The sequence below is a fragment of the Salvelinus namaycush genome, chromosome 11, assembly GCF_016432855.1.
Source record: "Salvelinus namaycush isolate Seneca chromosome 11, SaNama_1.0, whole genome shotgun sequence".
In the NCBI taxonomy this organism is placed as follows: domain Eukaryota; kingdom Metazoa; phylum Chordata; class Actinopteri; order Salmoniformes; family Salmonidae; genus Salvelinus; species Salvelinus namaycush.
In genome coordinates this window covers 4,573,818-4,600,805 of record NC_052317.1, presented here as the reverse complement: position 1 = coordinate 4,600,805, position 26,988 = coordinate 4,573,818, and the positions used below count along the sequence as shown (strand labels likewise).

The 26,988-nt window shown below is 43.8% G+C and overlaps 1 protein-coding gene across 1 annotated transcript in view; it reads left to right on the top strand.

The window, feature by feature from the left end:
• Positions 1-26,988, top strand: part of ankhb (ANKH inorganic pyrophosphate transport regulator b) — a 73,803-nt gene that overhangs the window by 32,109 nt on the left and 14,706 nt on the right. Inside the window, exons 3-6 of the mRNA XM_039003325.1 lie at positions 10,234-10,352; positions 11,926-12,009; positions 12,401-12,571; positions 21,568-21,702. Of these exons, the coding sequence (XP_038859253.1) occupies positions 10,234-10,352; positions 11,926-12,009; positions 12,401-12,571; positions 21,568-21,702 (509 nt within the window). The remainder of the gene's footprint in view (positions 1-10,233; positions 10,353-11,925; positions 12,010-12,400; positions 12,572-21,567; positions 21,703-26,988) is intronic.

The window sequence follows — 26,988 nt, the reverse complement described above, 5'->3', positions numbered from 1 at the left end:
TCAATGGTGTACATTTAACTCTGAAAGTGTTAAATGCACACTCATTTCAGTGAACATATGAGTCCAACTGAACTGGTGTTAAAATAACACTTTTGAAAGTCTTAAAGATTTAACTCTGTTGCAGTGTTCTCTATGCAATTCTTAAAATGTTCAAATGAACATGATTGTGGTGTTAGCGTAGCTCTATTGTAGAGTAATGCTCCACACCTACAGTGTAAAACATGATACTTGATTTAGAGTAAACTGGACTCACTTTGTTTAGTGATAACACTGTTACACTTTCTCGGGTTTTCTGTAGTGTTACAGTAAATCATGTTTGAGAGTTGTTTTAACACTGTATGGTGTAAAGCCTAATTAGCTAACTTCCCACGGTGTCTCTTCTTTTCCAGTGAATTGTAGAGTTACCACCCGTGACTATATTTGTTAGTGACAAAGACAATTTGATTTAATTCTTTCATTTTAAAAGCATGTGGCTTTCACCAAGTGAGTGCCTAGGTGAAAGCTAACATTTAAATGAAACTATGATAATACATACACTATATGACCAAAAGTATGTGGACACCTGCTCGTCGAACATCTCATTCCTAAGGCTGCTATAACAGCCTGCACTCTACTGGGAAGTCTTTCCAATAGATGTTGGAACATTGCTGCGGGGACTTGCTTCCATTCAGCCACAAGAGCATTAGTGAGGTCGGGCACTGATTTTGAGCGATTAGGCCGGGCTTGCAGTCGGCCTTCCTATTCATCCCAAAGGTGTTCGATGGGGTTGAGGTCAAGGCTTTGTGCAGGCCAGCCAAGTTCTTCCACACCGATCTCAACAAACCATTTCTGTATGGACCTTGCACCAAACTTTACAGTTGGCACTATGCATTGGGGCAGGTAGCGTTCTCCTGGCATCCGCCGAACCCATTTTCATCCGTTGGACTGCCAGATAGTGAAGCGATATTCATCACTCCAGAGAACGCGTTTCCACTGCTCCAGAGTACAATGGAGGCAAACTTTACACCACTACAGCCAACGCTTGGCATTGCGCATGGTGATCTTTGGCTTGTGTGCGGCTGCTTGGCCATGGAAACCCATTTCATGAAGCTCCCGACGAACAGTTCTTGTGCTGAAGTTGCTGCCAGAGGCAGTTTGAAACTCGTTAGTGAGTGTTGCATCCGAGGACAGACCATTTTTATGCACTTCAGCACTCGGCGGTCCCGTTCTGTGAGCTTGTGTGGCCTACCACTTAGCGGCTGAGCCGTCGTTGCTCCTAGACGTTTTCACTTCACAATAACAGTACTTACAGTTGACCGGGGCAGCTCTAGCTGGGCAGAAAATTGACAAACTGACTTGTTGGAAAGGTGGCATCCTATGACGGTGCCACATTGAAAGTCATTGAGCTCCTCAGTAAAGCCATGTTTGGCTATGGAGATTGCATGGCTGTGTGCTCGATTTTATATACCTGTCAGCAACAGGTGTCGCTGAAATAGCCAAATCCACTAATTTGAGTTTTGTATATATAGTGTATATCTTAAGGCCTTACTTTGATGGCCTAGTTTCATTCTAACACAGTGGTGTTAGGAAACTCCTGGTTTACAGGCCACATCAGGCCTGCAAGTCACATTATGCTGGCTTGGAAAGTGATGTGTAATTCCTATTGGAATCCAGCCAGAGTTAAGATATCCAACAGTTGGATTCTTTATTCACCCGCAACATGCATTCAGAATGACTGTCAGGGTCAGAAAAGTTTATACGAAGGCTACCTAAACCATTTAACCTTGTAACGTCCTGACCAGAGTTCTTATGTGTTTTGCTTGTTTAGTGTTGGTCAGGACGTGAGCTGGGTGGGAATTCTATGTTGTGTGTCTAGTTTGTCTGTTTCTGTGTCCAGCCTAATATGGTTCTCAATCAGAGGCAGCTGTCAATCGTTGTCCCTGATTGAGAATCATATATAGGAGGCTTGTTTTGTGTTGGCATTTGGTGGGTGATTGTTTCCTGTCTCTGTGTTTGTGTTCTGCACCAGATAGGTCTGTCTTCACATTTGTTATTTTGTATTTTGTATAGTGTTCACGTATTCGTCTCTTTGTTTATTAAATATGTTGAACACTAGCCGCGCTGCATTTTGGTCCTCTCCTTCACCAATGGAAGAAAACCGTTACAGAATCACCCACCAAACTAGGACCAAGCAGCGTGGCAACGGGCAGCAGCGACAGCAGCAGCAGCAGCGGGACCAGGAGAAATGGACTTGGGAGGACGTTTTGGACGGCAAGGGTTGCTACACATGGGAGGAGATCCTGGCTGGAAAGGATCGCCTCCCATGGGAACAGCTGGAGGCAGCTAGGAGAGCAGAGGCAACCGGAGAGAGGAACCGGCGTTATGAAGGTACGCGGCTAGCACGGAAACCCGAGAAGAAATCCCAAAAATGTCTTGGGGGGGGGGGGGGGGGGGGGCTAAAGGGTAGTGTGGCGAAGTCAAGTAGGAGACCTGCGCCCACTTCTCATGCTTACCGTGAAGAGCGGGAGTACGGGCAGACACCGTGTTATGCGGAAGAGCGCACGGTGTCTCCTGTACGTGTGCATAGCCCGGTGCGGGTTATTCCACCTCCCCGCACTGGCCGGGCTAGATTGAGCGTTGAGCCAAGTGCCATGAAGCCGGCTCAACATATCTGGCCTCCAGTACGTCTCCTCGGGCCGGTGTACATGGCACCAGCCTTACGCATGGTGTCCCCGGTTCGCCTACACAGCCCAGTGCGGGTTATTCCACCTCCCCGCATTGGTCGGGCTACGGGGAGCATGCAACCAGGTAAGGTTGGGCAGGCTCAGTGCTCAAGGGAGCCAGCACGGTCCGGTATATCCGGCGCCACCTTCCCGCCCCAGCCCAGTACCTCCAGTTCCAGCACCCCGCACTCGCCTTATGGTGCGTGGCCCCAGCCCAGTACCACCAGTGCCTACACCACGCACCAGGCTTCCAGTGCGTCTCCAGAGCCCTGTTCCTCCTCCACGCACTCTCCCTATGGTGCGTGTCTCCAGCCCAGTACCTCCAGTTCCGGCACCACGCACCAAGCCTCCTGTGCGTCTCCAGAGCCCTGTACGCACTGGTCCTTCTCCCCGCACTCGCCCTGAGGTGCGTGCCCTCAGCCCGGTACCTCCAGTTCCGGTACCACGCACCAGGCCTATAGTGCGCCTCGAGAGTCCAGTGTGCCCTGTTCCTGTTCCCCGCACTAGCCTTGAGGTGCGTGTCTCCAGTCCGGTACCACCAGTTCCGGCACCACCAGTTCCGGCACCACGCACCAGGCCTACTGTGCGCCTCAGCAGGTCAGAGTCGGCCGTCTGCCCAACGCCGCCTGCACTGCTCGTCTGTCCAGCGCCGTCTGAGCCATCCGTCTGCCCAGCGCCGTCTGAGCCATCTGCCTGCCCAGCGCCGTCTGAGCCATCCGTCTGTCCCGAGCCGCTAGAGCCGTCAGTCAGTCAGGAGCCGCTAGAGCCGTCCGTCAGTCAGGAGCCGCTAGAGCCATCCGTCAGTCAGGAGCCGCTAGAGCCGTCCGTCAGTCAGGAGCTGCCAGAGCCGCCTGCCAGTCATGAGCTGCCCTCCAGTCATGAGCTGCCCTCCAGTCATGAGCTGTCCTCCAGTCATGAGCTGTCCTCCAGTCATGAGCTGCCCTCCAGTCATGAGCTGCCCTCCAGTCATGAGCTGCCCTCCAGTCATGAGCTGCCACTCAGTCCGGAGCTGCCACTCAGTCCGGAGCTGCCACTCTGTCCGGAGCTGCTTTTCAGTCCGGAGTTGCCCCTCTGTTGTGAGTGGCCCCTCTGTCGTGAGCTACCTCTCTGTCGTGAGCTACCTCTCTGTCTTGAGCTACCTCTCTGTCTTGAGCTACCTCTCTGTCTTGAGCTACCTCTCTGTCTTGAGCTACCTCTCTGTCTTGAGCTACCTCTCTGTCCTGAGCTACCTCTCTGTCCTGAGCTATCTCCTCTATCTAGGGGGGGCCTTGGTGAAGGTTCCTAGACCAAGGTCGGGGGCGAGGGTCGCCACTCAAAGGACGCTAAGGAGGGGGACAAAGACAGTGGTAGAGTGGTGTCCTCGTCCTGCGCCGGAGCCGCCACCGCGGACAGATGCCCACCCAGACCCTCCTCTTGAGTTTTAGGGGTGCGTTCGGAGTCCGCACCTCAGGAGGGGGGAACTGTAACGTCCTGACCAGAGTTCTTATGTGTTTTGCTTGTTTAGTGTTGGTCAGGACGTGAGCTGGGTGGGAATTCTATGTTGTGTGTCTAGTTTGTCTGTTTCTGTGTCCAGCCTAATATGGTTCTCAATCAGAGGCAGCTGTCAATCGTTGTCCCTGATTGAGAATCATATATAGGAGGCTTGTTTTGTGTTGGCATTTGGTGGGTGATTGTTTCCTGTCTCTGTGTTTGTGTTCTGCACCAGATAGGTCTGTCTTCACATTTGTTATTTTGTATTTTGTATAGTGTTCACGTATTCGTCTCTTTGTTTATTAAATATGTTGAACACTAGCCGCGCTGCATTTTGGTCCTCTCCTTCACCAATGGAAGAAAACCGTTACAAACCTGGAACAACCATTTCAGTAACGGGTGCAATGAATCTAATTCACTGATTGGATGAGTTTACAAAATTGTGTAGCATAAGATTAATCTATCAATCAATGTACATGCAAAACCACATATTAAAAACAATCCTAAAAAAATCTACCTACGGTCCAAATGCTGGGAAACATGCTAATGATGGACGTGTTTTTGATGAGACTGTTTTACTCTTCAAAGTGTTAAACAATAACTCTGGTTATTAACACCAATACTGTGGGTTATTTTACACCACTGAGTGTTACTTTCACCCTTACATAGTGAATTTAACTCCTGAATCAGCACTAGAAATGTTAGACTGAATAATCAACACTGGCCAATTTGCTGTGCACTGTTTCATTTGGTGGTCGCCCAGTGGGCTTTTTTGCTCAATAGGCCTCGGAGGAGTAGGCTGGGTCTCAAAATCAGAAATGTCATGATTAATTTCTTCCCCACCATCTGAGTCATTTTTATTCCGATTTTGTAAATTACGCACGCTCTCACTCTGTACTCCAAGTAGGCCAGAGTAGACTGATAAGAGAAGGAGGGGCAACGGGATTTTTTTTTTTTTTTTTAAATGGCATGCCCTCCTTAAACTGGTTATAACTACAGTTCTGTTTGTGATATTAAGATTCTAACAACGATGTTGTGCTATATAGACTTATTTAAGAAAAGTCAAGGACGGAGGGGGGTATGACTTACAAAATGGCAGAGTAATCAAATAAATACATTCATGAGCAGTCCAAATGACTGCTTTAGCCACTCTGGTGTTAAACTACTTTTCTCTCTGCATTACCAATGTTGGCAGAGCTTCACAATGAATGAAACACTGTTGCAAATGCTCCAGACAGTACTCATCAAGCTTCTTTCTAGAGTCTCCATTATGTGAAAGAATGTTTCCCCAATGATAAGACTGAACACATTTGAATAGGAACGAGACCAGATGTGTCATAGGTTGTACTTTTCCTCCACAAACTCTGGTTATAAACACTCCACCAAGGAACCGTGTGCGCAGAGCATGATATGAATGTACACCATGTTTACGTCGAGATTCTTTCCATGTGACAATATTATTTGTGTTTCTTCTCATGGAAAGGGGACGTGTAACTAAATGCCATTTGCAATCACAAAATGAAAACATTAACAGAAAAAGGTGCCTCTAATTCTAATGTAATTTTAACATTGAGCTCTCAGCAGTTTTTTTTTTAAACAACACTGATGTTCCCGGCTAGCACCAACTAAACTTGTAACCCCATATTAGAGAAAATGTTCATTGAATATTTTGGCACACCTACTGGAGAGCTCTTCTTTGTCTACACCCATTCAGTATCCTTCACACCCTCTTAAGCCTTAGCCCCACCCATCTCTAAGGATTTTCATGTGAGACTATGTACGAAACAGAGTGAGTAAGGTAGTGTATGTAGTAAACAACAAAAGATTTCAAGAGTAAAAGTGGTTTCAGTAGTAGCCTACAATAGTCCTTGGCCTACTTTCCAAAATGGAGCAGCAGTAAGACGTGTTTGTTTTCGTCCCATGTAAAACTTGAGTCTTTTTCATTTTTTTTGTATACATTTCATTATATTTCAATCTCTTTTTTCCATTTTTTCGAATTTAATATACCTGCAATCCACCTCACCCAATGTGGTACGGATCTGCTATTTTTTAGACCTTTAACTGGAACCTCCATCAAAGGCTAGCCATCAGAAGCTAGCCAGCTAATTAGCTACTAGCTATTTGTCATTGTTAGCCGCTGCTAGCGGTCTTTACCTTTAGCTCGGACACCAGCCGCTTTAGCCCGGATAGCCCGGAAAATAGCTGCCCGTCTGCACAGTGCGATATCAGCCCTGAGCATATCGGACTGCTTTTTTTCCACTACATCATCGGATTCCTGCCGCAAGCTCTGGACCATTACACCGGATCTTCGCAGCTAGCTAGCTGCTACCAAGTGGCTACTGTGGCTAACGCCCTTGTCCAAAAGCATGCACCAGTTAGCCTCGAGCTAGGCCCATCTCCCGGCTAGCAAACTAAGTACACCAACTGCAATACCTCTCTTTCCAATTGGCCTGGACCCTTTGTCGACACGGAGCCCCGCCGATCCATCATGACTGGTCTGCTGACGTAATTCGGCCGATGTGCTCTCAACCGGCCTCTGCGTCGTGGATGTTGGTGATGATCCATCTGCTAGCCCCGGCCCGCTAGCTTCCTGAACGCCGTGTCTCCCGCTCGCCTAGCGTAGTAATCGACTACTGAACGGCTCCCTGTTTCATTGCTGCTCTTTGGACCCTATGATCACTCGGCTACACAGCTGATGCCTGCTGGACTGTTCATTAACATGGTACTTCATTTTGTTTATCAGGCCCTGTGTGTAGCTAACTGACCCTCTCTGCCCATTCATCGCCATTTACCCGTTGTCATTGTCCTAGCTGTTTACGCGTTGTCTCACCCGTTGTTGTCTTAGCTCTCCCAATCAACACCTGCACTGAATTTAGCAGGCGCAATCAACAAATATCAGTGGGGAAAAGTTGTGATGGACTACTTTCTGCACACAGTCAGTGTGAACCGGAGTGACTTGACACAGCAATGGGCCAAACAAGCTACGAACCAAATGGACAAGACACATTGCCGTGAAGCGTTAATCCATGTATACGGGTAAGAGTATAGCTACATTTTCAGATATTACAAGTTTCTAATTTAGTCAGAAAGTCATTTTCATTGCAAGTTAAAGTATTTGAGGTAGTTAGCTAGCAGGGATCTTACCTAGCCAGTTCGAGTTTAAACCTTATTGAAAACAAGCTGGCTACATGAATCAAACATGTCATCAGGTTTGGTTGATTATTTAAGATAGCTAGCCAGTTCGAGTTTAAACATTATCGATAGCAAGCTGGCTAACATTGCATCCTATCAAAACTGTCGTCAGGTGTAACATTAGCTATGCAAGTCTTCTTCTCTCTGACACATCACATTACACATTAGGGAGAGGCTATATATTTAGCTAGTTACATCACAGTATCATAGCTTGCCTGTCTCACTAGCATTATCAAATAATGTAGCTAACTAGCTAGCTATAACCAAAACGTACTCATTAACAACACACCAGTCTCAGTTTTGCTGGTTGACAGCCCGCAGAAGTAGTAGCTAGCGTCAGATGTAGACTAATCTGTATCCTGGCCATCTGCCAAAGATTATTGAACAACTTTATGAATGGCTATTTGTACTCGTATTTACACAGTGGAATGTGCGTTGCACCCCAATACTGCTGCTGTAGTCTTTACAACATGATCCACATGGTTCTGAGCAGGGGGCATTAATACACCGTGTTGTCTGTGGGCAATTTACCATCATAGGTCAAAGTAAGCACGTAAGTAATCCATACCGAACCCCTCACAAAAACGGTGGCGTATCCTTCATTCCGTGACATACAGTGTTGCCAACTTCTCAGTAAGGAAAGTAGCTATTGGCTGTCCTAAAAGTCGCTAGAAGTCGCTAAATGACGTCATCACCAAATTTGCGTAATTGGCCATGTGCATGTAATTGTGATGGACGCTGTAGGAGAGAGGAATAACATCGTGGAAATGACAAAAAGGGAGTGAAAAACACCCTAAATATGTTTAGAACTACAAATGAACTTTCTTCTGTCGATTCTTGTTTTTTTTATGTCACAATTCCAACCCTCCTCCTTTATCCGGGCTTGGGACCGGCAAAAGTGACTCAAAAGAGACACTGGCAGAGTTACTTAGTTTTTATTGTATTTTTTAGTTTAGTTTTTTAGTTTAGTTTTTTACATTTACATCTCGCCCTGAATGTAAGCCAGGGCGGGATCAGCCAGCGACGGCTTCCCGCATGCGCGATTCATTTGCAGTCTGGACGCGGAGGGGTGAACATCTCCTGCTCTGACTGCAGCTTTTGCTGTGCGAGGACTGGGCCGCCTGTGAGTGCTTTGGGACGTGGTGGGGCCCACGGCAGGCCACGCTGCTCGTTGAGAATAGTAAGAGTCTTCAAAAGTCTCCAATAACACCAGAAAAAGTCGCTAGATTTGTTACTTGTCGTTTTTTTTTTTTTTTAAGTGTCGCTAGAAGGGTCTGAATACTCGCTAAATATAGCGACAAAGTCACTAAGTTGGCAACACTGGACATACTCATTGTAACGCTCGTCTTTCTCCTCATCTGAAGAGGAGCAAGGATCGGACCAATATGCAGCGTAGTTTAAAGACATAATCACGTTTATTTAAACGAAGACGAAAAACACTTGAACAAACTACAAAATAACAAACGACGTGAACAGACCTGAACTTGAGAACAAAACACATGAACGCACGAACAGGGCGGAACACACGAACGAACGAAACGAAACGAAACAGTCCCGTGTGGTACTGACACAGGAACAATCACCCACAAACAAGTGAGAACAGCCTACCTTAATATGGTTCTCAATCAGAGGAAACGTAAAACACCTGCCCCTAATTGAGAACCATATCAGGCTAATACATTGAACCCAACATAGAAACACAACATAGAATGCCCACCCCAACTCACGCCCTGACCATACTAAACAAAGACAAAATAAAGGAAATAAGGTCAGGAACGTGACACTCATATTTCTCATTATCTCAGTTTGGAAAATGACTTTATGACTCAAATTATCCTATTTACACCTTGTAGTCATTTCTGACACTAGAATAAATGTTTCAGACTCATATTGATGCCACATAGGCCGTAGCTTTTTTGGTTCAGTCCCTTTAAAAAATATCAAATATTTATGTTCTGCATTTAAAGAACAGTGGGAAGGTGGAGAGGGTGGTAGCAGAAAGAAGAAGGCAACAGACAGGAAACTGGCACAGGCAGGGCTCAAACTGCCGTGGCCAAGGGTGTAGCCTATACTGTAAGTGGTTCCGTCTGCAGTGCTACCACTAGACCAGACTCTGGCAAAACAGACACCTATATCTGACATAACTACAGGCTCAAGAAAGTAAAGCCCTTAAAATAAACCAAATTATCTTAACTCTTGTGAACAAATAGATATAAGTGATTGTTTCCTCAAAATAGCTGTCATTGTAGGTTGATAAAGTGGGCAGAATAGTGCCTTGAGTTGCATGATTTGGCCTTTTGCCTCTATCTTAGTCATACTCACAAGAACTGACTGGGCAGAAAGTGTGTTATATGCGGGGTCACTTATAGTAAGGAAGGACTGTTATCACATTTTCTCTTAATGATTCAACAGTGGTGCCCTGCTTTGCGGAATTGATAACGATTCAAGTTAAAAACAAGTTTTTAACCATGGTCCTTGTATGTCATTTATATTGTATATCAGTTAAAGTGCTCGATCTCAGTTTGAAGTGCTATGTATCATTATTACCATCCTGTTCTGAGGAAATACGGTAAAGCACATAACCATAGAATGCCCAATTCCCTTACACCAAGCAAACTGTTACTTGAGTCATTATGGTTCCATATAGAACCATGACCCTTCCCTAAGAAACCTTGAGGAACCCTCTTTTCTTAGTGTATATCTGCAACGCTCACTATGTTGCACATTCCTGAATAACCTGTTTCCAGCTGACTGCAAACCATTCCTGGGGAACCTTTTTATTCCCCTAGTGACGATAAATCATCGGTCTGTTAATGACTGTAGCCCCTGAGGTGCTCTGATGTTTATCTCAATTTCCTTGTCCCATTAGCCTACACAGAATTGGGCTACTACATCATCAATAAGCTCCATCATGTGGACGATTCTGTCGGAAACAAGACCAGGCGGGCTTTCCTCTACTTGGCAGTGTTCCCGCTACTCGATGCCATGGTGAGTTGCGGCCTGCTGCCCGCTGGATTCTAGTTCCCTTTTAGCTTGGGAAATGCTTGACAGAGAGGCGGTGTTCTGACATTATGACCTATTACTCAGAATGCTCTGGGGTTTCCCCGAAGTACAGATCTAGGAACACCTTTCCTTCTCCCAATCTTAATCATTAGTGGGTGAAATGCTAAACTGACCCAAGATCAGCGGCCAGGGGCAACTTCACCCTACTCGTTTAGTCTCTGGCTTGGGAAGTGCCTGACAGAGGTGGTGTTTTGTTTGACATTCTGAACTATCACTGAGAACGTGCTACCTAGACAAAATATGCCATATATATACAATATATCTTAAAACCACTTATGCTTTTAATTAGCACATCTGTTTTACATTGTATAGTATGTGTAGTGTTTCTGGTGTAGTGTATCTAACAGCATTGTTGGTGTAGGATTACGTGTACTGTTATTTCCTATTTTCCCCAGTAGTATTAGTTATTTACTAACAGTTTGTGAGTATATTACTGTTTTTCTTTAACCCTGGATGAAGCATTCTGGTTTGTGTGCTATCCTGTAAAAAAAAATATTGTAAATGTCACAGTATTACTGTTTAATCAAAAGTAACATACTGTATAAACTGAATACAGTAGATTACATAAATTATATTGCATTGTGGGAAAAAATGTAACGGGCGGGAAATATTTGATGTATTTTGGACATTACGTGAAACACAGTAACAGTTTCCTTACTGTATTTGTGAATATTAAAAATAGAATGCCACACTTAAAGAACACAGGCAACAAAATCCAAGCACATCCTCTGAAGCAAGAGAGAAAATGTTTTTGCAAATTGGTTAATTTGTTCCTGTTTTGTTATTTATATGCATTGCTTTGTTTGTGGCTGTGCTGTTTTATATTATAGAAAAAATATACAGTCAGAAAGGCACATCATACAAATAAATAATTTTCCATTGTTAAAGGCCCACTCAGTGTTTTATATACACTGAGTGTACAGAACATTAGGAACACCTTTTTGTGGGATGGAGTTTTGGCCTGCCTGGTGACATTACCACTCCCAGACAGTCCTAATTCCTTGAGAAATTGCTCATTTTAATGGAAAACAATCACAGTAAGGTACTTTATTGTTACCCAGAAATGATTTGATATTGCGATAAAAACAGCTGCATTGGACCATTAAAGGTAAACCAAGCACACACACAAAATAGGAGCTACATGTAAAACGCAGGCCCTTTGTGGAAATGACTTACCCTCACTTAGCCTAAATTCAAACAACAGCCCCTATGTTTTGAGTGTTTTTAGCTGACTAGAAAATGAGTAAGTGTTGAAGCAAGCAAGCGCCTTACGATGAGACAGTTTGAAAAGAGTCTAGTTGTCTTGCATTGTTAGTGGACCACTTAGTGAATCTCGGCTCCCACAGCTATTCGTTGACTACTTGTTGTAAATAATACAATGTTTGTCATTGTTGTTACAGTATATAACAATGCATCAAATTAATTGTATCTGTCCCTATTGAAATAGATAACAATGAATCCAAAAAATGATCCATGGTCTGTTTGTCCTCTGCTTCAGGCTTGGACACATGCCGGTATTCTACTGAAGCACAAACACAGCCTATTAGTGGGCTGTGCCTCCGTCTCTGATGTCATAGCTCAGGTAAGAATCAGTTATCAATGGGTCTATTCATGAATTGCATTTAATATACATATTGTCATGGTGATTCAGGAGTGAGCAAAGCAATCTAGTAGCATTTGTTTTTACTATTTGCACTTGCTTGACTCTGTGTGCCTCAAGTATACAAATCCTTCTTTTATCATGGCAACTTAAAAATGAAGGACTTATATTAGCAGATCCTTCTACTTGAGATGGCTGTGAGAAGTTGCACGGTGATCAAAAGTGAATGTGTCGTTCTGCTTCTCTGGTGAGGACATGTCAACATGTCCGCCTTTCTCTTTGTCTCCCTCATACACACACATTTGATCTGCCTCTTCTTTCTGCACTTCCTGCCATCCTCCCTCTCTCTCTCTCTATCCATCTCTCCCTCCAGATTGTCTTTGTGGCCATCTTGCTTCAAAGTCATTTGGAGTGTCTGGAGCCTATGTTGATCCCTATCTTGTCCCTCTACATGGGGGCCCTGGTGCGCTTCACTATTGTAGGACTGGGCTACTACCGCAACGTCCACGACAACATCCCAGAGTCCAGCGGGCCTGAAGTGGGGGTAGGTTATCTCAGGTCAGATGGGGTCAGGATGTAGTCAGGAGATTAACTTTGTATTTCTACAGTGGTCTGTTTGGATGTTAGAAATGCTTTGTGTCGAACATATATGATTATCCGTTATGTGGAATGGTGAATTGTGTCAACTCTATGTATTGCATTTCAATCTAAAACATTCGGAACGTTTCACCTCACTGAACACACCCCAGGTGTCGAAGTTAACAGTGTGGAGCTTCTATATAAATGAACTACCTAAATCTTTACAGTAAGTCACATTGCATGTCAATGCTCTATGGGTGTGATTGAAGGCAGTGACACATTATAAACAGCGGGTCATTCAGTTCATTGACTGTTGGTTCATCAGTGATATAATTAGTAGAATATCCAATTCATTTCAATATGACTTTTATAATCCCCCAAGGTAAATTAAAATGGAAGGATAGAATAGTAAAAAATGCCATCCTGCTCCTCTCCTCACTACTTAACTTCCCCTCACAGTCCCTTCAGTTTCCCTGAAGTCTCGTTAGTTTGGCTGCTCATCCTACCTTAATTATCCCTCACCCATCATAGCCCTGCCATTCCCAACCAATCAGAGCGCTTGGAAATGCGCATCTGGACACTGCACCCGCCCACTCAGGTCAGAGTGTTATCGTCGTCCGAAGGGAGAATACGCATGTTTCTGAAGACTTTAAAATGTCGACAGTAACACGAATGTCTGAATGATGTGCGTGTATCTAAATAACCACAACAATAAGATTCCAAGTCATTCGGATTACCAAAATCGTATAAACATCTTCAAAGGAAACAGCTCAGAGGGCCCTCATCTCCTTCCTTTAGGCTGTCTCGTTGTTGTTGGTAATCAAGCCTACTGTTGTGTCGTCTGCAAACTTGATGATTGAGTTGAAGGCGTGCATGGCCAGGCAGTCATGGGTGAACAGGGAGTACAGGAGGGGGCTGAGCACACATCCTTGTGGGGCCCCAGTGTTGAGGATCAGCGAAGTTTGGGGCGGCCCGTCAGGAATTCCAGGACCCAATTGCACAGGGCGGGGTTGAGACCCAGGGCATCGAGCTTGATGATGGTCTTGGAGGGTACTATGGTGTTGTATGCTGAGCTATAGTCAATGAACAGCATTCTTATATAGGTATTCCTCTTGTCCAGATGGGATAGGGCAGTGTGCAGTGTTATGACGATTGCATCATCTGTGGACCTATTGGGGCAGTAAGCAAGTTGAAGTGGGTCTAGGGTGACAGGTAAGGTGGAGGTGATATGATCCTTGACTAGTCTCTCAAAGCACTTCATGATGACAGAAGTGACTGCTACGGGCGATAGTCATTTAGTTCAGGTACCTTTGCCTTCTTGGGTACAGGAACAATGGTGGCCATCTTGAAGGATGTGGGGACAACAGGCTGGGATAGGGAGATATTGAATATCTCTGTAAACACACCAGCCAGCTGGTCTGTGCATGCTCTGAGGACGCGGCTAGGGATGATGTCTGGGCCAGCAGCCTTGCGAGGGTTAACACGTTTAAATATCTTACTCACGTTGGCCACGGAGAAGGAGAGCCCACAGTCCTTGGTAGCTGGCCGCGTCGGTGCCACTGTATTGTCCTCAAAGCAGACAAGAAGGTGTTTAGTTTGTTTGGAAGTAAGACGTCGGTGTCCGTGACATGGCTGGTTTTCCTTTTGTAGTCTTTGTCTGTAGATCCTGCCACATACAGTGGTTGCTCCACTAAAAGTTTTGCGATTATGCTGCGGGACTTAGAGGTAATTTGTGGTTTAGTGCGGTACCCTGCGTCACCACTTCATTGCTCCAGACCAGCGCAAGGGGGAGTTAGAGCACTGATTATGCTTTTGGGTCCTACTGTGTCTCTAATTGACAATGAATGGGCGACATAAACCTAAATAGAAACTGATATTTGTGCATTACTTCAGTATTACTTACTAAAACCGTTGTTACACTAAGGTTCTTATTATTTTATTTTGTTAGGATTATTTTGCTCTTACTGTAGTACTGTAGGCCACTTCCGACCGGTAACGTTGTACAGTGCCTGAGTGTCGCAACGGTCTAAGACACTGCATAGCAGTGCAAGCTGTGTTGCTACAGATGCTGGTGCGATACCTGTGCTGGCCTTGACTGGGAGACCCATGAGATGACTGTAGGTTTTTGGTTTCTTTCCATCTAAAAACAGAAATAAATCATTCTAAATAACAAACAGGCTTTATTTACAAATTAGTAACAATGTCTCACCCCGTGTTCAAGAATGTATTTTTCTCACTGATTTTACATGAAATCATCTCCAAAATTAACCCTGTTATTAGCAGAACAATATATATTGGTCATATTGTTCATGGCGCACAATGAGATTGCCTTGCAGTTCTCCAGCTGTATCCACTGAAAGCAGGCGAGGTTCAAGGCACCAGGGCAGGGGGCACGGGATGGGCAGCAGAGCTGCGCACAAAAGACCGACCTAGCCCATGGGGAAGGGAGGAGGAGGAGGGGGAGGTGGATTCCCTCCCCGCCACACTGGCAACACTTTAAGGGGCATTGCACTAATAATGGCGCTGACTAGGGAAACGTTCCCGCTGTTCTGTTCTTAGTGCCAGTCTGCACGTTCAAACTAAAACAATGTAACTAACAATGGCATCTTTATGCTTTCGTTAATAAAATAATTATAAAAATACTCAATGTTTATTTAGTTATGGATAACGAATTACTATGGGAATAAATATCACTGAATTACAGAAATATCCTCCAATCCTCTATATGTAATTATTAGCAGGGGGTCACGTCATATTTTTCGATATACTGTAGGCGACATGAGTCTCAATAGTGTTGAGTAATGTGATGTTAAAAGTGGTGTAGGTTTTATTTATTTAAAGAGCATAAGTTATAAGCAATAGCCTACGACTATTTTAGCTTCGTTTCCCGCTGCTCTGAGACAAGCATGGGGACTGGTCTTGATAAATCAATGAGATTTTTATTTTCACTGAATCTCTGTTTGGGTATTGGTTAGACTAGAATTAGAAAATTAGGGTGTAGAAATGTCATGCTCTTAGTGTAACGTTTATTTAACTAGGAAAGTCAGTTAAAACTTCTTAGGGCTGCGATCCCGTTAATGAGATTGATATGACAACAGCCAGTGAATGTGCAGGGCGCAAAATTCATACAACAGAAATCTCATAATTAAAATTCCTCAAACATATAAGTATCTTATACCATTTTAAAGGTAATCTTGTTGTTAACCCCACCACAGTGTCCGATTTCAAAAAGGCTTTACAGCGAAAGCACCACAAACGATTATGTTAGGTCACCGCCAAATCACAGAAAAACACAGCCATTTTTCCAGCCAAAGACAGGAGTCACAAAAAGCAGAAATAGAGATAAAATGAATCACTAACCTTTGATGATCTTCATCAGATGACACTCATAGGACTTCATGTTACACAATACATGTGTGTTTTGTTCGGTAAAGTCATATTTATATAAAAAAATCTCAGTATACATTGGCGCGTTATGTTCAGTAGTTCCAAAAACATCCGGTGATTTTGCAGAGAGCCACAACAATTTCCAGAAATACTCATAATAAACGTTGATCAAAGATACCAGTGTTATTCATGGAATTTTAGATCCACTTCTCCTTAATGCAACCGCTGTGTCAGATTTCAAAAAAGCTTTACGGAAAAAGCAAACCATGCAATAATCTGAGGTCGGCGCTCAGAGCCCAATCAAGACAAAAAGATATCCGCCATGTTGTACAGTCAACAGAAGTCAGAAATAACATTATAAATATTCACTTACCTTTGATGGTCTTCATCTGAATGCACTCCCAGGAATCCCAGTTCCACAATAAATGTTTGATTTGTTCGATAATGTCCATCATTTATGTCCAAATAGCTACTTTTGTTAGCGCATTTGGTAAACAAATCAAAACTCACGAAGCGCGTTCACTAGTTGCAGACGAAATGTCAAAAAGTTCCGTTACCGTCCGTAGAAACATGTCAAACGATGTATAGAATCAATCTTTAGGATGTTTTTAACATAAATCTTCAATAATGTTCCAACCGGAGAATTCCTTTGTCTTCAGAAAAAGCCAATGAAACGGGAGCTACCTCTCATGTGAAAGCACGTGACCTGCTCCTGGCACTCTGCCAGACCTCTGACTCAATCCCCTCTCATTCAGCCCCCCTTTACAGTAGAAGCCTCAAACAAGTTTCTGAAGACGGTTGACATCTAGTGGAAGCCTTAGGAAGTGCAACATGACCAATATCCCACTGGGGCTGAGTTGAAAATCAACCAACCTCAGATTTCCCACTTCCAGGTTGGATTTCTTCTCAGGTTTTTGCCTGCCATATGAGTTCTGTTATACTCACAGACATCATTCAAACAGTTTTAGAAACTTCAGAGTGTTTTCTATCCAAATGTACTAATAATATGCATATATTAGCAACTGGAACTGAGGAGCAGGCAGTTTACTCTGGGCACCTCTGGGGACCTTATTCATCCAAGCTACTTATGCCCCCAGCCATAAGAAGTTAAGAACAAATTCTTATTTACAAGGACAGCCTACTCCTTCCTCCCTGTCGGGGAATTGAACCCCGATCGTGTCCGCGCGACACGGGGATTCTTTAGCTAAATAGCCCAGTACTGTACTCCCAACCATCACATTCTACAGCACCCTATTTTCCGTTCCATCCTAACGGAAACCCAGAGGGTTTTTCTTGGAAAAGAAACACCATAATATTAATCAAATGAATCCCAAACTCTGAAAGTAATTGGAAAGGTAGATACAAATTATTTGTGACATTGTAGTTACAATAAAGAATGTAAACAAGATAGTGTGTTTTTATTTACAGTAGTGATGGACAGATGGTGGCATTTTGAAAACAGGTTTTCAAACACTTGTAGCCCGATTAGCAGGACAATAGACTCTTTGTAGCCCGGCTACTGTAGGTGTGAACACCCCCCACCTGCAATGTATTCGATGCTTAAGTACTCTGAAGTGTTACATTTCTAACTCAAAACAGCAGTACAGTATTTCTTCATCAATGAAATAACTAGAAAAAAGACATTAAAAATGCAGATGGTTATTTAAACTACATTTTAGTTGCACTTCCACCCAGCTCCACGACTACGGGTAAAACCTTGTTGAGATGATCAGTGTATTTGTTGCATTGTAGTGTCGTCAATTTCTCTAGCCAAAATGTCCTGATGGCCTTGACCAGTTCATCTTCGCTTGTAGGCTTGGCAGAGTTACAGATGAATGTTTTCAGGTGATGCCAAACAAGTTTGATCGGGTTTAAATCAGGAGACCTACATGTAGAGATGTAAAAAATAGATATACTGTAGGCCTGCCGTAGGTGTCGTAGGTCTTTTATTTATGTATTTTTATTTAACCTTTATTTTACTACATAAAGGTCTACTTACTCTGCTGGCGTCTTGACCCAGTTTATGCCCTCATTTGCAATGCAAACCCGTGTGGCAGTGTGTTTTGGGTCATTGTCTGCATTTGGATAAGGAAAAAATAAATTTAGCCTAACAGCCAACATTAGGTACAATACTAGAAATATACATGTACATAGGCCTAAACGTAACAAAATATTTCTCTAATCCTACCTTGAAAGAAACGATGTGGTCCCAGAAACACCTCTCTGACATAGGGTCCAGCTTTTCACTTGATTTCTTCCTCAAAGAAATCTAGAGCCATGATACCTGAAAAAGGAGGCAACAGTGAATTGTGTAACACATAGCAGTCCGTGCGGTGTAGGCTACAATATTTTATGTACCTTTTGATTTGTAAATGGCAAAACTTACCATCAAAAATCAAATATGGGCCTGGTCCCTGGTGAGAAAATTGCTCCCCACACATGGAGTTTGAGCGGATGATTGGGACTCTGCTTGATTAACCTTTTTCCTTTTTTTCCTGTAGCAATTTTGAGCAAATTGCTCAAGGGCCACGGTTGATTCGTCTGTGAAGATGACATCATTGAATGTCTCGCCAGCTTTGATCTGGGCCTACAGGACGCGAAGTTCTTTGTTTGTCAGATGAATCATTCTGTCGAAACTACAGAACAGTACAAATTATTGCTTACTGGAAAATACTCTTTCAAACACACACGGTCACGTTGTACATCGCCATTATGGCTATTAGCAGGGCTAACAATTGGCCCAGCGTTTCTCTCCCTCTAAAAACAGAAATACATGTTTTGGCCTTTACAAATATTATTTTGGCCTTTATTCAGATTACAATCGCTCTCTTTCATTTTTTTGAAAATGATATAACCTCCAAAATATCATTATATATTATCAAGTTGATGTTAGTCATATAGCCTGGCACCTGCATAAAGCTAAGTTACTCACTCATTCACGGCTTTGGATCAAAATAAATAAGTACCAAAATTCTTTCTGATAGTCTTTAATAAATAAATGTTTTGGTTTTCCTGACCTGGACAACATGTACAGTATTATAATAGCCCATTATGGGCTATTAGCAAGACAATATACCTTTACCAACACCTCTCCGTATTTTAATACTTTGCGTTGCTACAGATACCCATGCTGGCCGCCACCGGGAGACCCATGAGTTGGCTTTTGGTTTTAATTTAGAATCCTCCAATCCTCTATATGTAATTATTGGTGGAGAATCACATCATATTTTTCAATATACTGTAGGCCTACAGTAGGCGACATGAGTCTCACTAGTGTTGAGTAATGTACTTTTAAAATTGGTGTAGGTCTTATTTATTTAAAGAGCATATTGAAGTTAGAAGCAATAGGATTTGAAGCAATAGCCTACAACTATTGTAGCACCATTTCGCTCTGCTCTGAGACAAGCATGGGGACTGGTCTTGATAAATCAATGAGATTTTGGGTATTGGTTAGACTAGAATTAGAAAATTAGGGTGTAGAAATGTTATGCTCTTAGTGTAACCTTTATTTAACTAGAAGTCAGTTAAGAACACATTCTTATTTACAAGGACAGCCTAACCCAGAGGGTTTTTCGTTTTTTTCTTGGAATAGAAACCCCATAATGTTAAGCAACATTTCTTAAAATCAGTCCCATATACTATGTTCTTACAAAAACAGGTTTTAAATTCTCTCGTATTGCCACTATTGAAGGCTATCAAATGCTTCTCAAAGATGCCCTCTGGTGGTCAAACTAGCACTAACTAGCATTACTGGTACCAGTGGTTCACACTTAAATAACATGCCATAGAATTCTGCGGCACCATGCAAGCTGCGCCGCAGAACGCTGCAACTTTCAAAGGACGAACCACTGTACGTCTCTTGTCTAAGCTGTTGAATTGTGACTCCACTTTGTCTCTATACTGACATTTCGCTTGTTTGATTGCCTTGAGGAGAGAATAACTACACTGTTTGTATTCGGACATATTCCCAGTCACCTTTCCATGGTTAAATGCGGTGGTTCGTGCTTTCAGTTTTGCGCAAATGTCGCCATCTATCCACGGTTTCTGGTTAGGGTAGGTTTTAATAGTCACAGTAGGTACAACATCTCCTATGCACTTACTTATAAACTCACTCACCGAATCAGCGTATACGTTGATATTATTCTCTACCCAGAACATGTCCCAGTCCATGTGATCAAAACAATCTTGAACCGTGGATTCCGATTGGTCAGACCAGCGTTGAATATTCCTCAGCACGGGTACATCTTGTTTGAGTTTCTGCCTTTCGGAAGAGAGGAGCAAAATAGAGTCGCGGTCAGATTTGCCAAAACGAGAGCAGGGGAGGGCCTTGTATGCATCGCGGAAGATAGAGTAGTAGTGATCCAGAGTTTTTCCAGAGCGAGTACTACAGTCAGTATGCTGATTGAATTTAGGTAGCCTTATTCTCAAATTTGCTTTGTTAAAATCCCCAGCTATAATAAATGTAGCCTCAGGATATATGGTTTCCAGTTTGCATTAAGTCCATTGAAGTTCATAGAGGGCCGTCGTGTTATCGGCTTGAGGGTGGATATACATGGCTGTGACTATAACAGAGGAGAATTCCCTTGGGAGATAATACAGTCGGCATTTGATTTTGAGGAATTCTAGGTCAGGTGAACAAAAGGACTTGAGTTCCTGTATGTTGTTACAATTACACCATGAGTCGTTAATCATGAAACATACAGCCCTGCCCTTCTTCCCGGAGAGATATTTATTCCTGTCATCGCGACTCACAAAGAATCCAGGTGGCTGTACCGACTCCGACAGCATATCCAGAGAGAGCCATGTTTCCGTGAAAAAGAGTATGTTTCAATCCCTGATGTCTCTATGGAAAGCAACCCTTTCCCTAATTTCGTCTACCTTGTTATCGAGAGACTGGACATTATCAAGTAATATACTTGGAAGCGGTGGGTGGTGTGCCCACCTCTGAAGTCTGACCAGAAGACCGCTCTGTCTACCTCTTCTCCGGCGGCGTTGTTTTTGGGTGGTTCGGACAAAGGATCTCCCTCGGGAAAGTCATACTCCTGGTCATAGTGCTGGTCAGTTGACGCCGCTCTGATATCCAATAGGTCTTCCCGGCTGTGTGTAATAACACTTAAGATTTTCTGGGCTAACAATGTAAGAAATAATACATAAAAAAACGAATTGCTGCAAAGTTTCCTAAGGACGAGAAGCGAGGCAGCGCTCTCTGTCAACACTTATCTTAAACAACAAGAGATACTGTATACCTGTTAGATAGTACTGCACTGTTGGAGCTAGAAACACAAGCATTTCGTTACACCTGCAATAACATCTGCTAAACACAGGTATGTGACAAATAAAGGGTACCAGTAACTTGGCTATATAGACAGGGTACCAGAGATAGAACTTTAGTTACAATATAATATGACTTAATATTCCACCATATGATGGAACTTTAGTTACAATAGAATATAACTTTATTGTCCTCCATGAAATGGACATTTAGTTATAATGGAATTACATTATTGCACAGTTGCATTTGGGAATGCATCACTTTCTCCCATGCCTCCCTCCCTCTTTCCCTATCGCCCGCAGGGGGACGCTACCATCAAGAAGATGCTGAGTTTCTGGTGGCCCCTGGCCCTGATCCTGGCCATGCAGAGAATCAGCAGGCCTATCGTCAACCTCTTTGTCTCCCGGGACCTCAAGGGAAGCTCGGCTGCCACCGAGGCAAGTGTCCTACCGACCTCATATGAGGATTTTAAGCACACAACACACTTTTCCAGTCTAGCAAGAAGGTGATATTCTGAACAATGTAGTACTGTCCCCCCCACCCCAGAAAGCTTTTTGTTTTGATATGGTCCAGTACATAGTAAAAGTATAATAATCCATATACAAATATCATAGTGAATTCATGATGTGAATGAACAAGCATTTTCATACTTTGTAATATTTCTATATATAGTTACTATCAGTTTTATGACAATTTACCCAAAATATTTCAACTACTTTATTACTTTACCCAAACTATTATGACATTAGTGATCGTCAAAATGTGTGAAATTTGCAAACGTCTAAATCAACATTTTGGCCATTTCAAATTGTATTGTTCGGATGTTGCGCCTTCTTCAACACACTGTCTGTGTGGGTGGACCATTTTGGTTTGTCCGTGATGTGCACACTGAGGAACTTAAAACGTTCCACCTTCTCTACTGCTGTCTCGTCGATGTGGATAGAGGGGTGCTCCCTCTGCTGTTTCCTGAAGTCCACGATCATCTCCTTTGTTTTGTTGACGTTGAGTGAGAGGATGTTTTCCTGACACCGCACTCCGAGTGCCCTCACCTCCTCCCTATAGGCTGTCTCGTTGTTATTGGTAATCAAGCCCACTACTGTTGTGTCATCTGTAAACTTGATGATTGAGTTGGTGGCGTGCATGGCCACGCAGTCATGGGTGAACAGGGAGTACAGGAGGGGGCTGAGCATGCACGCTTGTGGGGCCCCAGTGTTGAGGATCAGCGAAGTGGAGATGTTGTTTCCTACCTTCACCACCTGGAGGCAGCCTGTCAGGAAGTCCTGGACCCAATTGCACAGGGCGGGATTAAGACCCAGGGCCTCAAGCTTAATGATGAGCTTGGAGGGTACTATGGTGTTGAATGCTGAGCTATAGTCAATGAACAACATTCTTAAATAGGTATTCCTCTTGTCCAGATGGGATAGGGCCGTGTGCAGTGTGATGGCGATTGTCTGTGGACCTATGGGGGGCGGGGGCTAATTGTAAAACGTTGAAAAAATGTTTTACTTCCGCACAAAATTACATCTTTACTTATTTTCGGCTTTGTGTAGGTCAAGTTCTTTATCGTACAGCTATAAAAGTTACAGTATATTTAGAACCGCCTGCTCAATAGGAATCCAGCAATGTCTGTGTCATGTCTATGTCGCAAGCTGCTTTTCTAAGGTCCGCCCCTTTGACGTGGCAAAGAGATGAAAAAATGGATTGTAATGACGCAGCCAGCCACTGGTTGGAGCCAGAGACACTTTTTTTGTGTTCTGACTTATAAAAGAATGGGAAATCAATAAAATAAGTAATGTAAACATTATTAGTAATTACCTATAAATCTAGTGCTCCTAAAAGGTTAAAAGCATATGATTGGTGTTAGCAGGAGTGAATTTCCAACATTGTTAAATCCATACGAGAAAGTTTGCAAGGGTGGAGAATTGGCATGCAACCAAACAAAGCTAATTCCGAACACCCTATCCCCTTACCCAGACTCGAAATTGAGTTTAGGTGCATCCTGTTGCCATTGATCATCCTTGACATGTTTCTACAACTTGATTGGAGTCCACCTGTGGAAAATGTAATTGATTGCACATGATTTGGAAAGGCACACACCTGTCTATGTAAGGTCCCATAGTTGACAATGCATGTCAGAGCAAAAACAAATCCATGAGGTCGAAGGAATTATCCGTAGAGCTCCGAGACAGGATTGTGTCAAGGCACGGATGTGGGGAAGGGTACCAAAATATTTCTGCAGCACTGAAGGTCCCCAAAGAACACAGTGGCCTCCATCATTCTTAAATGGCTAAACTGAGCAATCGGGGGAGAAGGGCCTTGGTCAGGCAGGTGGCCAAGAACCTGATGGTCACTCTGACAGAGCTACAGGGTTTCTCTGTGGAGATGGGAGAACGTTCCAGAAGAACAACCATCTCTGCAGCACTCCACCAATCAGGTGGAAGCCACTCTTCAGTAAAAGGCACATGACAGCCCGCTTGGAGTTTTCCCAAAAGGCACCTAAAGGACTCTCAGACCATGAGAAACAAGATTCTCTGTTTTGAGAAAACAAGATTGAACTCTTTGACCTGAATGCCAAGCGTCACGTCTGGAGGAAACCTGACACCATCCCTACGGTGAAGCATGGTGGTGGCAGCATTAGATGATAGGGATGTTTTTCAGCTTCAGGGACTGGGAGACTAGTCAGGATCGATGGGAAGATGAACGGAGCAAAGTACATAGAGATCCTCGATGAAAACCTTCTCCAGAGCTTGTACTAAGGACCTATGACTAGGGCGACGGTTCACCTTCCAACAGGACAACAACCCAAAGCACACAGCCAAGACAATGCAGGAGTCGTTTCGGGACAAGTCTCTGAATGTCCTTGAGTGGCCCAGCCAGAGCCCAGACTTCCCCGATTGAACATCTCTGGAGAGACCTGAAAATAGCTATGCCGCAACACTCCCCATCCAACCTGACAAAGCTTGAGAGGATCTGCAGAGAAGAATGGGAGAAACTCCCCAAGTGCAGGTGTGCCAAGCTTGTAGCGTCATACCCAAGAAGACTCAATGCTGTAATCGCTGCCCAAGATGCTTCAATAGAGTACTGAGTAAAGTGTCTGAATAAAGTGTCTGGAAAATACAGATTTTCCAAAAACCTGTTTTAGCTTTGTCATTATGAGGTATTGTGTGAATATTGATGAAGGGTAAAAATGATTTAATCCATTTTAGAATAAGGCTGTAACCTAACAAAATGTGGAAAAAGTCAAGGGGTCTGAATACTTTCCGAAAGCACTAATATATATATATATATTTACCCAAACATATATGGGTGATTGGAAATGATGCAGACAGTTACACTGATGGACGCTTCAATATAAACTCAGCAAAAAAAGAAACATCCTCTCACTGTCAACTGTGTTTATTTTCAGCAAACTTAACAAGATTCAACAACTGAGACTAAAACTGAACAAGTTCCACAGACATGTGACTGACAGAAATGGAATAACGTGTTCCTGAACAAAGGGGGGGATCAAAATCAAAAGTAACAGTCCATATCTGGTGTGGCCACCAGCTGCATTAAGTACTGCAGTGCATCTCCTCCTCATGGACTGCACCAGATTTGCCAGTTCTTGCTGTGAGATGTTACCCCACTCTTCCATCAAGGCACCTGCAAGCTCCCGGACATTTATGGGGGGAATGGCCCTATCCCTCACCCTCAGATCCAACAGGTCCCAGACGTGCTCAATGGGATTGAGATCCGGGGGCTCTTCGCTGGCCATGGCATTACACTGACATTCCTGTCTTGCAGGAAATCACGCACAGATCAAGCAGTATGGCTGGTGGCATTGTCATGCTGGAGGGTCAGGTCAGGAGGAGCCTGCAGGAAGGGTACCACATGAGGGAGGAGGATGTCTTCCCTGTAACGCACAGCGTTGAGATTGCCTGCAATGACAACAAGCTCAGTCCGATGATGCTATGACACACCGCCCCAGACCATGACGGACCCTCCACCTCCAAATCGACCCCGCTCCAGAGTACAGGCCTCGGTGTAACGCTCATTCCTTCGATGATAAACGCGAATCCGACCATCACCCCTGGTGAGACAAAACCGCGACTCGTCAGTGAAGAGCACTTTTTGCCAGTCCTGTCTGGTCCAGCGACGGTGGGTTTTTTCCCCATAGGTGACATTGTTGTCGATGATGTCTGATGAGGACCTGCCTTACAACAGGCCTACAAGCCCTCAGTCCAGCCTCTCTCAGCCTGTTGCGGACAGTCCGAGCACTAATGGAGGGATTGTGCGTTCCTGGTGTAACTCGGGCAGTTGTTGTTTCCATCCTGTACCTGTCCCGCAGGTGTGATGTTCGGATGTACCGATCCTGTGCAGGTGTTGTTACACGTGGTCTGCCACTACGAGGACGATCAGCTGTCCGTCCTGTGTCCCTGTAGTGCTGTCTTAGGCGTCTCACGTGTAACACGAACATTGCAGTACGAACATTGCAATTTATTGCCCTGGCCACATCTTCAGTCCTCATGCCTCCTTGCAGCATGCCTAAGGCATGTTCACGCAGATGAGCAGGGACCCTGGGCATCTTTCTTTTGGTGTTTTTCAGAGTCAGTAGAAAGGCCTCTTTAGTGTCCTAAGTTTTCATAACTGTGACCTTAATTGCCTACCATATGTAAGCTATTAGTGTCTTAACAACCGTTCTACAGGTGCATGTTCATTAATTGTTTATGGTTCATTGAACAGGCATGTTCACCCAACTTATTGTGGGAAGCTTGTGGAAGGCTACCCTAAACGTTTGACCCAAGATAAACAATTTAAAGGCTACGCTACCAAATACTAATTGAGTGTATGTTGAGTCCCGTTGAGTGCTGCCGTTCTGGCAGCTTTATGGGCCTTGCACAGCTGGTGAGCAATCAGCCCATGATTATTCACCAGCTCCCAATCAGCCCCATTTAGTCCTGGCCGGAGAGCCCTTCGTCCAGCAGATGGAGCCATCGCCTCGTGATGTATACTCCGTCTGTCACCAGGCCTCGACGAGTCTCCTCCTGGTGGCTGACCTGCTGTACGCCACAATGTAAACTTCTGACCCACTGGGAATGTGATGAAATAAATAAAAGCTGAAATAAATAATTCTCTCTACTATTATTCTGACATTTCACATTCTTGAAATAAAGTGGTGATCCTAACTTTTTACTAGGATTAAATGTCAGGAATTGTGAAAAACTGAGTTTAAATGTAGTTGGCTAAGGTGTAGGTAATCTTCTGACTTCAACTGTATATACAGTGGGGCAAAAAAGTATTTAGTCAGCCACCAATTGTGCAAGTTCTCCCACTTAAAAAGATGAGAGAGGCCTGTAATTTTCATCATAGGTACACTTCAACTATGACAGACAAAATGAGAAAAGAAATTCCAGAAAATCACATTGTAGGATTTTTAATGAATTAATTTGCAAATTATGGTGGAAAATAAGTATTTGGTCACCTACAAACAAGCAAGATTTCTGGCTCTCACAGACCTGTAACTTCTTCTTTAAGAGGCTCCTCTGTCCTCCACTCGTTACCTGTATTAATGGCACCTGTTTGAACTTGTTATCAGTATAAAAGACACCTGTCCACAACCTCAAACAGTCACACTCCAAACTCCACTATGGCCAAGACCAATGAGCTGTCAAAGGACACCAGAAAAAAGTCTTTGCTCACTGTGCGTGCAGATGCACTCACACCTGCCTGCTGCCATTCCT